Below are 15,757 nucleotides of genomic sequence, written 5' to 3'. Positions count from 1 at the left end.
AGAGCGGCACTGACGCCAAGCTTGTCAAGGCACGTTATTGTGGTCTAAAGGCGCCTTTTTGGCATAGAAAATAACCAGTGCTCAGGAATTTATCAGCCCAGGCATAGGATTAAAAAGGATCATGTAATACCCCATATCAGGGGGCTTTGAGGTGTATTCTGGATAAATAGATAGATATGCACAAGATAGGAAGGGGAAATGTCGTGCCCATTAATCTGAACTCCAAATTAGTATTGCTGCTAGCGCATCTAAGTGGTAGACTCGACATTTGAAAATATCAATTAAAAATAGGTAAACGCATTATGTCAGACTAGGCGTTCATATATGAAGTGTACCAGCAAGCGTTCTGTTTACTGTTAGTCTGTTCGAAGTTGTTGCTAAGGTCAGCTTGTGTTATAAGATATATATTTACATGCTTTGGCCGTTTGTCTTGTCAGAGATGAGTGCGAATTTGGGAAAGCATTGAACTTGCATAAAAAGGAATCAGATTGGGGATTTTGTATTTCAGAAAAAGAAAATGGCAATTATAAAGGCTCCATTATTAGAAACGTGCTCCAAAACATAATTAAAATGCTCCAAAACTCTCATTTCATTGCTCCAAAGCTGCTCCAAAATGCTCGAGCCTGCTTCCACCCGATTAGGAAAAAGTCTATTTTGGCATTGCAGAGGTATCCACTGGTTATTTCTAACGCCACCAGTCTGTGGCTCCCTCATTTTTGGTACCTGCTGGGAGGAACTGTCGTTCCTCCTATGCCACCGGCTTTTCTCCACATTAACTTGGACCAGTGCTGTGCCCCACTGCGAGCATAACTAAACCTAGCTCAATTTCTAAACTTGCAAGGACGGTATAATGCACACATGTTAAAAGTGAAAAAAAAAAAAATTCTAATTTGCTCCATCAGCCGGTTGGCTCGTGTATGAACTTGTTACATGGTGGCAAGTCATGGCATGTTTTGACAGATGGCAGTGATATGGGTTAATTAATGGCTGCGGACCTGCCCTCCTCAACTCCTAGTCTTTGGCAGCTGTGAAGGACTGTTCATTCAAGCATTTATTTTTAAGGCCTTACTTGGCTATGTTTGCGAAAACAGGCCTGCAAAGAGTGGAAGCAAAATGTAATGTGTAGTATGACATCACATCAAGCTGAGACTGGTAGTCATGAATGTGTATGTAATGACAAGGGTAGAGCAAGAGAAAGAAGATGGCTGCACAGTATGAAAGAGCACTGAATAAGGGTAGAGGGGAAGCCTCATTTCGCAAGTCGAGCCAACGTTTCGGCAAGTGGACTTGTCAAAACATTGGCTCGACTTGCAAACTGAGGCTCCCTCCTTGTTCAGTGCTCTTTCATACTATGTAATGACAAGGCGTACATAAATGTCATGTCATGTAATGTCATGTGAATCATTATAGTGTAGTCATGAGACAGTCACTTGTCTTGAGTCAGTCAGGTCAGAGATCCAATGTCTATGACTACGGAGTCCATGACTTGTTTAAGTCAATCGGTCATGACACTCAAAAGTGCGGAGTCATGGACACACTAGTAGCTACTAAATAGCAGCCAATGCCCATGCTTTCGCATTTCTGCAATGCAATTCACTGCAGTGCTTTCAAAGTTTTTCTGCTTTTTTTTTGCATCAAGTAACAAATACAGGATGATGGAGGCCCACTGAAAAAACTTTCATGAATACAGCTTAACAAATGAGGCCACAGACAGGAAATTTCGCAGCATCGTGGAAGAAAATTTAACAGCTATTATGCTATGGGATGTATGCCCACACATTGAATGGCCTACCCATCGAAGTTGCCACATTAACCGGCCCCGTAGCATTCTTGCGGTACCGTGACTTTCATTGTACTTTTTCACCCATGTAACGCCTACTCTAGAGCGTTAGCCTGCTCTGGTCCCCAAGAGAAAGGAACGCCCTTCTTTAGCAGATTGGTGAGAGGACGAGCAACAGTGGCAAAGTTTGGGACGAACTGGCGAAAATAAGAGCACAGTCCTATAAAGCTGCGGACATCACGGGGTGAACGGGGAGATGGAAAAGCACTGACAGCGCGAACTTTGTCGGGATCGGGTTGCACGCCGGTGGCATTGACCAAATGGCCAAGTTCGCGGCGACCAAAACTGAACTTCTTTGAGTTCAGTTGAAGTCCGGCACGGCAGAAAAGTGCCAAGATGGAAGAAAGGCGGCGAAGATGGCTTTCGAACGAGGGCGAGAAGACAATCACGTCATCCAAGTAACAATATTTATTTCATACCTCAAAGGCTCCTTGTATGGGGCATTACATGAGTAATGGGCATGGCAGTTAAACAACAATGGCCTTGATAGCATTCTTAGAATGGATGCCGTTGCACGGCGCCCTGTGGTAGATCATTCTAGTCCCGGGATGTCTGATAAAACACACGAAAAAGGCACAATCGAGAAATTTTTCGATGCGTTTTAGGGCTGGGTAAGTTGGCTCTAGATATTAAAGCAGACACACTGGGGTAGTATGAATAATCAAAATAAGTGTAACAGATAGCACGATTTTCTATTTTTTCTAAGGTTAAAGAGAGGTTGACTGGTGAAGATCCCATATTGCTGAAGCATATTCTAGTTTAGGACGGACAAAAGTTAGGTATGCTAATGATTTGATGGATGGGGTGGCAAATTGTAGGTGCACCGTATGAAACTAAGGGTACGATTAGCCTCGTTAGAGATGTTCAAGTGTGTACTATTAGGATGTCTCACCAGAGGCCTTTGAAAAATGAAATTAATAAATTAACAGATAATGACCTTCATTGCACAAGAATCAAATAAAAACATTGTAAAGACCTTAATGAATATTAACTAATACAGAAAACAAAATTGTGAGAAAAAGCAATGAAGAGGTAGTCACTTGTGCAGCATTGAAGTAAACAAGCTGAATACATTAACAGGGTAACTGTTACCTCATTAAAGGAGCTTGTAGCTTTTTATAGGATATACGGGGTGATTTTTTTTAACGGTGTAAACACTTGTATTCTCAAAGCTAGGAAAGATATGAGCCGTAACGAGCCCCAAGTGGCTCAGCTGTGGTTTCAGCTGTATATAAAATGAACGCGCTACACACCAGGAATGCAATGGGTAAAAATATATTCAATTATATAGTCTTTATTTGCTATTTTCACAGCTAAATAGGTATTTTGAGCACTGTTGAAGTCTTTAAGCGTCTAGAACTGAGGTCCTACTGCATTGCATGCATTGCAGCTCATATTGATCATAATAGTACTTGATAGAGCTCAAAGATTAAGGGATTGGTTACTGAAATTAGCTTAGCAGCATTTTTATTTTTAAATGCCAACATTATATTGAGAACTTAAAGGCTATCAACAGCAAAGGTGAGGCCATTTTTAAATTTTTTTAAAAGTTAGAGTGAGGTTTTAATTACTGAAAGTCAAAAATACCATTTAAATGGAAGTTTGGTTCACTTAGTGCTCACGCACTTTTATAAAATTGCCTCTATCACATTTCTTTCATCTCAAATACAGGCGTATTTTGCATATTGGTGATGTTGGAGAGGTTGACATCTTTGCAGGGGGAATTACCGCACTAAATGGCATTATATGATTATGCAGTGTGGCAATGCTGAGTCGGCGAGCTTTCATATGCGCATTCTTAAAATTAAATATTCTGATCTACACTGCTGATTAAGAAAGAGGAAAAGCTGGGCTCATGATTAATGTCGACGGCCTTCAATTTCGCAGTATAATATTTTCCCTTAAAATAAAAAATATATGTAATTAGTTAACTGTAGTTAATTACTCTTCTAATTGATATGCTCCATCATGTACGGGGTACCATCTGTGCTGTAAAACAGCTGCACAGATCTTAGAGATGAATTTCTCCATTTTTAAGATGTAATTTTGTACAAGGCAGAAAAAATCGCCCTGTATTTTCAGGAGAGATTTTTCTCATTTAATGGTTTAGTTAATGGGGTGTAACGCATTTAATGGTTGAGTATCCTTGATAACTGGTTTTGCAGTGACTGTATTTTATACATTGTTCAATTTATTATTTTTCATTGTTCAGTGAGACATTAATTTCCAGACTTCCTAGATGTTTCAAGAACAGGCCTTCCTTCTTCCATTCTTGTTTGAGTGTTTTGCATAATCTGCAGTCGTGAATCCTTTGCACTCTCATAGCATTTTATCTAATGGACTGTTTACATCTGTGACAATGGCTGTGGGCATTGTCTGCAGTTTGAAGAAATATTTTTATAGCAGATGTAGTTTTTGCAAATCTCCTTTTTTTGTGTGGGGCAGTGGTGAAGTCTGAAGGAAATGCCATCATCCTAGTTAGTTCTGGAAACAGAAATGGAAGCTGTATTGGTGGTCTTGCATCCTGTATCGATATGCCAGGAATTTCTGGGATCTGAGACTCGTGTTTTGTGTGGAGGCCATCTTGTACATGGCAGCTGAGCAGCAGCAATGGCTGCAATAGTGTTTCTTATTGTTTTGTTTTTATCCAAGTGTCGCACAGCTTGCAGATCAGCTTGCCCGACTGAAATGCAGTGATCAAGATTGTACTGTGCTACTTTTCCTTGTTTTTTTTCTTTCCCAATTTGGTGTGGTGATGTGGCATGCTGCAGTGCTTCCCTTTCCCTGCATGTAAGCTGAGAGAGAGAGAACGGTGCTGTGTTGCTGGGAAGGTGGTTGGTGGTTTGCTGTGTTTTCTCGCCAGACTTTGGTATGCTAGCACTGTTTGTGCGTAGTGTGCAGTGAAGGCATGAATGTTGCATGCACCTTGTTATGGGTGGGAATATCAGAGTTCCTTCATCTTCATTAAGGTGGTTTTTCGAGCTGGTTAGGGGACGAACGTATAGAGTGCTTGAAGAAGTTACTCTCAGTAGCGTGGAAGGGAGGTAACCGGTACTCTGTTGTTTTGCAACTTGAATGAGTTCAGTGCAAGCAGAGTGGATGCAGAATGGGACGCACCACATTCATGCACTCTGCCTTCATTAAGCGCATTCAGGTCACAAACAAAAGCATCACTGCCATGGCATGCTAAAGAGTACATTTTTTCTTGGGACGTGCTAGCGGGAGGATTTTCGAAAGAATGTCCTCAAAACATGGCTCATGCCACAAGTGAAGGCGTTGCTCTCCTCAGCCGCAGCATCGTATATGTTTGTCACTACATTACAAGGCACTTTCTTACCCACTTGTAGTGGCTAGTTTTGGTTGTGGCTTGTTCTGTCGCGTCACCACTTACAGCTATAGGTAAAGTAAGCCCAATTATATCACCTCCCTCCACCCAGTAAAAAAAAAAAGAAAAGAGAAACATGGCAGTTATAGGATAGGATAAGAAAGACGTTAATTGCTCTAGAAAGGCCTTGTGCTAGTAGCAGATGAGAAAGAAGAGGTCCATCTTCCTTCTTCTCACATGACATGGCATTCATAGCGCACATATGTGAGCACAGTTTCGAGATTTGATGCCTTGGAATGAAGAGCGATGCCTGAATGATCGAAGAGGCCTAGTAACACCTCTTGCTTGTCCCTGTAGCATTCTTAAGTGGGGCACATTCCTGACCAGAATTGTTGGGACGCAATTTCAGGGTTTGGTTTGCAGATGGGCCTAATTGCATCTAGGAGCCTGACCCAGCATCATGGCACTGTAATTATGTCCTACTGACAAAACATGGATATGTTGCATTATTATTATTCTAGCGTAGCTTGCATTTTTTTTTTGTTTTACAGTATTTTGAATGTTTTGTACTACTTCCAGGCAGCAGGTGTGCATGATCACTCAAACTGTATAGTTATGACACTGGGGCTGTAATATGCAACGATAAAATCGCAAAAACTGTTGCAAATCTGCCACCAGCCGATCAGTTAGCCTTGCTCCCATTGGTCAATTCTCAGCCAGTAGAAGTGGTGGGGAAATAAAAGTTTTTGTTAATTGATTGTTGCCTAATTCATTTGCAGGTGGCCGACAGAAGCCACATTTTGTGTGGACACATTCTGTGATGTTTAGTCACTGTTTGTCTTTGCACACTTTCCAGAGACCCTTGTGGACATTGGGGAGTCCGTGAGGTGTAGGGATGTGTACATCATTCAGACTGGCTCCAAGTGAGTCCCTTCCATCTTCTTTCTTTTGTTTACTTTGGTAAATGCACGTTTGACACAATTTTTGCTGATCATGTTCTCTCAGGTTGACTGTCTGGTAAGCACAGGTGGCATTTTGTGCGGCACCCTAGTGAAGTAGCCTAAGTGATGTACACCTGTTGGTGAAACAAAGTGCCCTAGAAAAGCTGGCCAAGCCACTGAGGTTGTCCATTTGGTCTCTTCGTATGAGGTGCACAGAGGATGGCGTAAAGATGCGGTGGATAATATGCCTAATATTGCCTTCCTGGTGTCTTTGAGTAAAACGGGCTGTAGTGAGTGCTTAGAGACCTGTATGAACTGCTCGGCTGGTCATTTCAAGTGGCAACAAGGTATTTTGTTTTTCTCCTGTTATGTTCTCACTCTGTGTAGTGATTCCGTGTGCACGTGTTTCATCTTCCCGAGGAGGGAAACAGGCTTCCACTTGTGTGGCTGACTTGAGGACACTTCCTTCCTCTGAGTCGACTGGGCAGCAAAAGTGCTGAATGTGCGCCCTTTGTTCTGTACTCATTGCTCAGCATTTTTTAAGAGGGCTTCTCTACCTACCGACGTCTGCGCTCACTCAAGTCCCGTAGACATTGGTTGCAGCAGACGAAGAGCTGAGCTCAACTTACTCGGTTCCATCTCTTTGCACCATAGCTCATTTCAGTTCTCGCCAAGAGTCTGCGCTACTTATGACAACAAAATTTTGGGTGGGTGTTCTTGCACTTTGCTTCCCTCGGGCCGCCTTGGCCAGCTGGATGTGGTTGGTTGAGTTCTCCCTCTTTATTTAGAATCTTCTTTGTTGGCTTTCTCTGGACGTGCAAACATTCTAGCATATTGCAAGCAGGCTGTGTTCTGTTTGCTGCTGTAGTTTCACCAGTACTAGTTACTGGCAATGTGCATGTTAGAAGTTGTGTGTGATTGATATTGTTGCAGCACCACAAGAGCAAACACTCAAAGGGAGAACAGGAAGGCCAAAGTGCTTCTCTTACATGTTTGTTCTTGTGATGCTACAAGAACACGGATCACATACAGCTTGCCCAAATTTCCACCCGTTTGTGTATGACATCACTTGCAGTATGCTCTCACGTGAGTGAGGAAGGGTGGACATGTGTTGCGAGGCTAAAAAATTAAAATGAGACATTTGCTGGACAGAGACAAAGGGGAAGATGTGTGTGTATGTGCAGTAGAAAAAAGGGTAGGCTGTTCATGATGAATAAGTGGGTGCAGACAATTGTGGAGATACAGAAACGAAAACGTGGGCAAGGCACTTGACCTGTGTTATGCACAACACTCGTGTGCTACCATCCTTTGTGGCCAGCTATACATGGCTGCTCCCTGTCTTGCTTGCATCCGGCCAAATGAAACCATAGTGCTCATCTAAGAAGGCTAAATCCAGGCAGTTTGTCGCACTTCTCAGATATTCTTTATTTGCTTTCTCTTTTTCTTTCTTTTTTAAGAGTACCCATCATATTTTGTCCCCCCTTTCGGGTGGTGATGTGCGCAGAGATGTGAACAACAGCATCATGGAGCTGCTCATCATGGCCTATTGCTGCAAGACCTCTTGTGCACGCAAGATTGTGGGCGTGATCCCCTACCTGCCCTACGGCAAGCAGAGCAAGATGCGCAAGCGTGGCTGCATTGTCTCCAAGCTGCTCGCACAGATGCTAGTCAAGGCTGGTGCGTCTCCTGCTTCACTTTGCCACCCTGCATGGGACGCTGCTCAGTGCCTTGCTGTCAGCTGCCACCTTACTCGTGCATTGTTAAGCGCACATGATGTGTATAGAGTGCTCTCACCTCTGAAGGAAGCGATGCATTTCACGCTAGTCTCCAGTGTCTAAACATTGTGGACCTTGGAAATTCAATGCAGTGAAGCTCGTTTTAAAATTTGTGGATACTTCGAACTCATTTAGCATGATAGTTCCATTAGAAGAGTGCACAAAAAATGCCTGCTAATTCGAGCACAAGTCTGCCACGGATCACTCAAACTGCGCACCACTGCGCCTAGGTGGCTTGGGGCCGGTATATGGCCAAAATACTTCCGGGATGCTGTATTGCCTCCGAAAATGGGGAAAGAAGATAAAAACAAGTAAAATGATGATAAAATGGACAAAACAAAATGGTGTGGTCATGACGGCCGCTGTCTGGCCTCGGTTCTGCATGAACTATGAGACTTAAACGTACCTTAATTTGAACCCAATTAATTTGGACAACTCTTACTTCAGTGCGGTCCTTTACAATGTCCCTGTAAGGCTGAGTTGTCAGACTGACGGTGTAGGTTGCACACTGGTTAGACAGGTACGATTAGCACATTAAGGGGTCGTCGAAACAGCGCTCCTCAAACCAAAACTGCATTTCTCAGAGTTGCTGACACACCTCTTATATGCACATAATGGCAATCATAATGAAAACTAGAGGCCTCGCCTCTGATAATGAGTTTTGTTTTTGTGAGCTTTCCACTTTTCATGCCAGCCAACAGTGATGATGGGTATCAGCTGTGCATTAGCTAGCTCTCTGATCGCAGTTGCAAGGCATTTTGATGATCATTAGATGATCGCTGGGAGTACTGTGCATTTTCTGCGCTTTCGTTCACATGTTTTTTCAACTGCTCCAAAAATGTCACGTGTTGAAGCCTCACGCACGATGCAGGCTGCTTGTTAGAGGGTAGTACCGCTGCTACTGTGTCACACCATGAGGGATGCCTGGGTGAGGCCCTTACCATTCTTGAGCAGTTCTGCTTTGGCGCTGCGAACTGTGTTGACACAGTAAAGCAGCAATGGAAATGTGAAAAATAGTCTACCATACTGTTATGATGTACCAAGAGCAACCTGGCTAGAGTCCCTGCAAGTTGACTCAAGCATGTTGGCATCGGTAGCAGCAAACACCTTCCTTTGTCCACAGGAGCAGCAGAGAGGGCACCCAATTTTGTGGCTTGTCAAGAAGACTGCAGTTAAGCAGTGGCGCACCAGAAGACAGAAAGAAGGGACAAGCGCTAAACGTTCAACTAAATTTTATTCAGGAGCGTGTCAGAGTAAAAATGGCACCACTATACAGATGCACGCAGGGATGTAAGGTGTGGACCTTGTGGCAACCTTAATCACAGTTCACCTTTGCAGTTTTTTTTTTCGAAATAAGAATAGATAAAATGCTGTCGTGTGAAGCACGTCCACAAGACCGAGATGCTAAAATTTGGTATAGATTTAAGACTGCTTATATGTGATAATGCTAAAGCATGAACATGACCGCAAAGGCCACAGCAATATTACACCCCACAGCGCCAGCACAGCTGCCACGCCTGTGCTTTAGGAAGCACCCAAAGCTCATTCATTGGAGCTTAACACTTGGGTCGCATACTGAGAGATGCTTCAAACTGGACTTCAGCGATTGATGCTGTCGCATTGCCAAAAGGAATCGAGACTTGTGCAAAGAACGCACAAGGTTTTTTTGTTTCAAAACATATTGAGCATTGCGGCTGTAGGGGCCTGTAGAGAACATGGCAAAGACCAAGCTGTATATAGCTCTTGCAGGAGCTTCATGCATCTGCACCTCGTCTATTTTTCTCTTAACAAACAAAGAAAGAAAGAACTGAGAAGGTTCCATTCCTGTATAAGGAAAGGTGAACTGCGATAAGCTTGTCAGGGGCCATGTTGATGTTTGTTCATATTGTGGCAGCCCTGATGACAAAGTTGAAAGAAAAATGGAGGAAAAGGGCATCGATTAGTACCTTTGTGTGGGCCACTCTGTGAGGCATCATAGAGAGGTGCAGTGCAAAGGGCTGTTCTCCTTGTGCCTTGTTGTCTTTGTTTTCTTTGCTGCACCTCTCCAGGAGGAAAATGGCAGTGACGTTGGGCTGAACTCTCATGTTAGCAGGCGCAGCTGTTCAGCCAGCTGAGCTCTCTACCTTCTCCATCAGTTCAGCACTCTTGCAGTAAATCCCTTTCATAACAATATGGTTGTATCGCATTTGTTCTGACATTCTTCTGAATAAACAGTGGTTGAGCATCTGTCTCTGTGCCTTCTGTTGCACTACTCCTTAATTATGGCTCACCTTACTGCGATTTGTAGTCTGTGGAGCACACCTTAGGAGTGGCTAACGAGTAGGGCTTGGGGGTTTAAGCATGGCTGCTGGGGAGGACAGTCTGTGAGTTCGTCCCCCCTCTTTTGCAGGGCTGACACACATCATCACCATGGACCTGCACCAGAAGGAGGTGCAGGGCTTCTTCGACATCCCCGTGGACAACCTGCGAGCCTCACCTTTCCTGCTGCAGTACATCACTGAATGTGTGCGTGTTGTCCTCTCAATCTCTGTCTGCCTTCTTCCCACAATCAAATCGGTGTCAGACTCTCATTTTGCCCCCGATTTCAAGTTACCATAGGCAAGCTGCACATTGTAAGCTCAGCATTGCCAGGCACAAAGCACTTTTAGGAAGTGCCAACGTAACGCGCTTTCTGAAATAGCTCTCATACATGACCTAGCGCCAATAATTCAGACGCCAGTGCACAATTAGTCGTGGGTCTACAACATTGTAATGTCATTCCACTACCATGTGTAGTGCCTGTGAAGAAAGAAATCTGAAGAGGAAAGAGGTCAACCCTGGTGGATTTGAGCCATTACTTCTCAGCCACTGCAGAATGTTTGCTCAGTGAGATTGTTTAGGGCCTTTGTTCAACCACCTCATACTGTGCGGTTAAGGCCACATAAGCTTCCCCAAAGTCTGCAGGCAGGCTTACTTCTGAACCACAGTGGCAGCAGAGTGTGTGGTAGTTAGAGCCGTGGACTTGGAGAAAAAAAAGTGACACAGATGTTGCACTGCATCCAGCTTATTCATTGCAAACAGTGCACAGCATAAAAGTGACGTCACGCACTGGTGAGGAGAACATTGGGTATGCCTTGTGTGCAGTTTTCTCAGAAGTGCAGTCAGCTTTTTTGGCACAGAAAGACTATTGACAGAGCTTTCAAAGGATGAGTCGCGTGACATTTCATTTCCATGAATATTTCATTTTACTATGCCCTCCCTGGCATATGGTTGTGCCACTGATGTTGTGCTCTAAGGGACCTGTGATTGTGGGTGCAGATCCCAGACTACAGGAATGCTGTCATCGTTGCTCGGAATCCATCTACAGCGAACAAGGCCACATCGTATGCCGAGCGCTTAAGACTGGGTGAGTGCCAATATATGCGGGGGATTGTCTTACCTGATAGTAAGAGTGTGCAGATATTTGATTCACTCTGTACCTGACATGCACAAAGCCGCGCAAATGAAGTTACTCGACGGCTAGACAAAAATAGTACAGGAAAGAGTGCTCCTTCCTCTCCCATTCTTATTTCGCGTTTTAGCAACTTCATTTGTGCTGCTTTCTTAAGGTCTTAAGGGAAGCAGCAGTGACGTAGAGGTAGAACATCCGCCTCACATACAAGTGGACTGTAGTTCGAATCCCGGTGCCGCACAATTCTCCACTGGATTAAAAAAAAAAGTTCTAGGGGTCACTTGGATCACTAAACTGTGATGAGGTGAAAGCCTCTATCGCACGGTGGTCTGAAACCTTCCACTACAACACCCCTCCCTCTGTTTTCACTTCCACCGTCACGATGACGCGATAGAATAAGCTACCAGCCAACAACAAAGCTCCGCTTTAACCGAGCCATATGAACGTGCCTGCGTGGCCTAGGGATAACTTGAATACAAGGGTCTTTGCAGGCTGATTCTGATATCACCCTTCCATATGAAAGGGGAGGCCCAAGTTGGCAGCTCCTGTCAAACGTAATGTCTGACATCCCAACATCCAGTTAGTGCTCGGTCATGTCAGCTGCAAGCTGCCGCCTCCCACGTAACGAAAGCATTACGGACGAACGGACAAACACAATCTGCGAGCATGAGCCATTAAAGGCTATCGCCTTAACATAAAAGTAAAAATCCTTGTGTCGACTGAATTGCATAAGCAGATTTAGCGTGCGAGCTAATGCCGATGAACACCTCCGGCAATGCACTCCTTCACCAGAACTGGAGTTGACCACCCTGGTGCAGTAATTGCCCACAACCTCCCATGAATATTCTATTAATAAACACCCTGCAGGTGGGGAGGATCGGGTAACTACAGATTGGCTGAAGGACGGGGGGATATTGTGCTATCCGTTATCAGCTTACTATCCGTTACGTACAAGGTTTTTTTACAAAGGTAATTGCTAATAGGATCATGACAACCTTAGACTTTAATCAAGCAAAGGATCAAGCAGGATTTCGGAAAAGGTACTCTACCAATTCACTTGGTATTTGCAAGTAAAATAAAATAGAATTGCGCAGAAGTGCGTACCCTACAGAAAAATTGAGCGTAAATTGCAGGATTCCGCATACCAGTTGTTTATACAGAAAGCAAGGTAAACAAAACAGCCAGAAAAAATAAAGTATTCCTTCACGACGGAAGGAAGTGGCTTTTAGTCATCCCCCGTCATCTCCGCGCCGAAATTTGTGCTGCTTTCCATACTGATCCCCAGTGCGCCCACGGCGGAGTGTTGAAAACCTACACGCGCTTGCGTCTACGCTTCTTCTGGCGTGGAATGTACCTCTTTGTCCGCCATTTTGTCCGCTCTTGCCAGACTTGCCAACGCCGAAAAACTCCTCTCAAGTCCCCTGCTTCGTTGCAGCCGTTGCCATGTCCTGCCCGTCCGTTTGATCGTGTCGGCATAGATCTATACGGTCCCCTTCCTACAACTTCAGCTGGCAACCGCTGGATTATCGTGGCAGTGGATCATCTAACCCGCTACACTGAGACATCATCATTGCCCTCTGCTTCCGCACGCGACGTGGCTGCCTTTATTCTGAAAAACCTGGTTCTTCGCCATGGTGCCCCTCGCGAACTGCTCAGCGACCGCGGACGCGTTTTTTTATCAGACGCTCTTGAGGCTCTCCTGAAATGAATGCCGCATCATACACCGCACCGCTACCTCGTACCACCCTCAGACGAATGGACTGACAGAACGTTTTAACCGCACTCTCGGTGACATGCTGGCTATGTACGTGAACACCGACCATTCCAATTGGGACCAAGTTCTACCGTTTGTTACTTACGCATATAACACCGCGACACAGGCCACTACTGGATTCTCTCCTTTCTTTCTCCTTTACGGGCGCGAGCCGCCCTGTACTATGGACACACTTTTTCCCTACCGCCCTGACGTTTCCGAATCTTCCCCGCTATCCGATGCCGTCACGTACGCAGAAGAATGCCGTCAGCTCGCCCGCTCTCTCACAACAGAAAATCAGTGGCAACAAAAATACCTCCGTGATACCGGCGAAGCTTCGTCATATCTCCCGAACACACTGGTGTGGCTCTGGGTGCCCTCCACAACCCCTGCCCTTTCAAAGAAGTTTCTTGCTCGCTACCACGGGCCATATAGGGTCCTCCAGCAAACATCTGCAGTCAACTACGTAGTTGAGCCCGTCACGCCCTCTGCGGACTTGCGTCGCCGTGGTCGTGAAACAGTTCACGTGAACCGATTGAAGCCATTCTATGACCCCGCTGTGCTTTCCGCGCCATAAGTCGCCAGGATGGCTCCTTTTTTTTACCCGGGGGGAAAATGTACTGTGATAGTCAGCACTTCAGCCATCGACATGAACCTGTGCGTTGTGCGACGAAGACAAAGAAGAAGTACGCTGGGCTCGCCGTTGCAAGGTCCTGCTCTCAGAGCTCTCCATCTGAGCGTCAATAAACGCCCTATTACAGTATTTGGAACTGAGCCTTCTTTCACTTTAAATGTGCCTGTGGTTGCTTTCTTTTTGGCTTCTTATTATGTTCGTTTGCTTATTACAGTAGAATCTCGGTGATACGAAATTCAAAGGGAGACGAAAATTTTCGTATCACCAGAAATTTCGTATCACCAAAAAACGAGCAAAATTCGTTTTCAAGCCTTCCAACAGGTACGAAATATTTATTTTCGTTGAAAGAAATCGCGTATATCCTTCTGCACCTTCTTTTCCGTGAGATCTGATAACGGAGAGTTTTGAAAACTGAAAAATTGGGCCGCTGTCTTCTCCCGCACAGACTCTGAGGTCACGGCGCGCTGCAGAACATCGATGGCGTGCATCGTTTCTACTGCCGTCGGCGGTGGGTCATCAACGCTTTGGTCGTCGTCATCTTCGTCACTGCATGGAATGCCAGGCTGTGATGACGCTTCCTCCGCAATATCTTCAACCGTGCAGAGACCACAGGTGGCGAGGTCGTCGTCCGCGGTGACGAAATCGTCGACGCAACAGTCGACGTCAAGTTGATTCCAGACATCGATGGGAATCTGGTCTGGCACTTGCGAGGCAGTAGCCACAGCGGATTTGAAAACCCCACACTTCGCGAAACAATTGGCGATGGTCATAGGAACGACGCGATCCCAGGCAATTGCAAGAAAATGCACAGCGTCCAGAAGAGTGATCTGGAGATTCGCGTCCTTCCTTTCAATCTTCGCGAGGAGGCGGCGCACCAACAAAGCTTTGAAATGGTGCTTAACATTTCTTATAATCCCAGCATCCAGTGGTTGCAAATGACTTGTTGCGTTCGGGGTCAGGAACACCACCTTAACACTCTGTAGTGTCATTTGCTTTGGATGGGCGGTGCACTGGTCCAGCAGCAAAACTATTTTTCTGTTGTGGCAAGACATCTTGCGGTCGAGGTACGTGACGAATTCCATAAACAAAGAAGACGTCATCCATGCTTTTTTGTTTGCCTTGTAGACTCAGGGCAATCGACCGGCTGCCTTAAAGCATCGGGGCTTTTGATATTTGCCAATGACTGTCAGCGGCATCTTTTTCGATCCGTCGGCGTTGCAACAAAACAAAACTGTGATACGTTGTTTGCTTTTTTGTCCGCCCCATCGCCTTTAAAGCACAAACTTTTTCGGGCTGGAGATTGTAAAACAGCCCTGCTTCATCTACATTAAAAACATCACGTGCCTCATATCCCGCTATGTAAGACGGCAGTGTGGTTGTCATCCAGTCTTCCACGGCGGAGGCCTCGACATTTTTTCCTTCGCCACAAACGGTCTTGTAGGAAAGATTATGACGCACCTCGAACCGGTGAATCCATCCACCGGAGGCCTGAAAGTCGCCAATTCCAAGTGTGAGTGCGATGTCCGCTGCCTTCTCACGAAGCACTTTTCCGTCGATGTTAACGCCGGCCGCCGTGACCTCTCTGAACCACATTAGAAGAACCTCTTCCAACTTCACATGGTGGGCAGTTTTGGCTTCTTTAGAATTCATCGCGAAGTGCTGCACATTCTGCATAATTTGGTCGCGCTGACCAACGATCGTTGACAGCGGCAGGCCTAGCTCCTTGGCCATGTCAGTGCGCCTTTTCTTGGGCTCTTTGTCCACCTTATTTAAAATTTCCAATTTGTCTTTAAAGGTCAGCGCCTTTCTCTTCCGTGACATTGCAGCATGATGTACCTTTTCGCGTTGCCGAGATGATCACAAAACGACGCGCTATCAACGCGGTGTCAGCCTCAACAAACGAGAAAACGAAGCAACGTATTGCCGCTGCAGCGGAGACTCCGGAAAGCAGAAGAGCGTGGCCTGTGGGGCGGCAGAGAAATGTGGAGAGGGCCGCAAGGCCGTGCGCACAACTAAAAAAAAATACAAAATGCGGGGGGAGGGGAGAGAAAGAGAGAGA

General features: G+C 45.4%; 1 protein-coding gene across 2 annotated transcripts in view; it reads left to right on the top strand.

The window, feature by feature from the left end:
• The window catches only part of LOC146187826 (phosphoribosyl pyrophosphate synthase-associated protein 2), a 61,010-nt gene that overhangs the window by 18,623 nt on the left and 26,630 nt on the right, over window positions 1–15,757 (top strand). For both annotated transcript variants that reach the window (XM_084603541.1, XM_084603540.1), the window contains 4 exons: window positions 6,022–6,088; window positions 7,611–7,783; window positions 10,271–10,386; window positions 11,179–11,266. In XM_084603541.1, coding sequence (XP_084459667.1) covers window positions 6,022–6,088; window positions 7,611–7,783; window positions 10,271–10,386; window positions 11,179–11,266 — 444 coding nt within the window. The remainder of the gene's footprint in view (window positions 1–6,021; window positions 6,089–7,610; window positions 7,784–10,270; window positions 10,387–11,178; window positions 11,267–15,757) is intronic.

This window comes from Amblyomma maculatum, chromosome 5 (assembly GCF_055883805.1).
Source record: "Amblyomma maculatum isolate TAMU_Amacu chromosome 5, ASM5588380v1, whole genome shotgun sequence".
NCBI classification, from domain to species: Eukaryota; Metazoa; Arthropoda; class Arachnida; order Ixodida; family Ixodidae; genus Amblyomma; species Amblyomma maculatum.
Note: the sequence above shows the minus strand (reverse complement) of the source record. Positions and strands in the feature narration are given on the sequence as shown.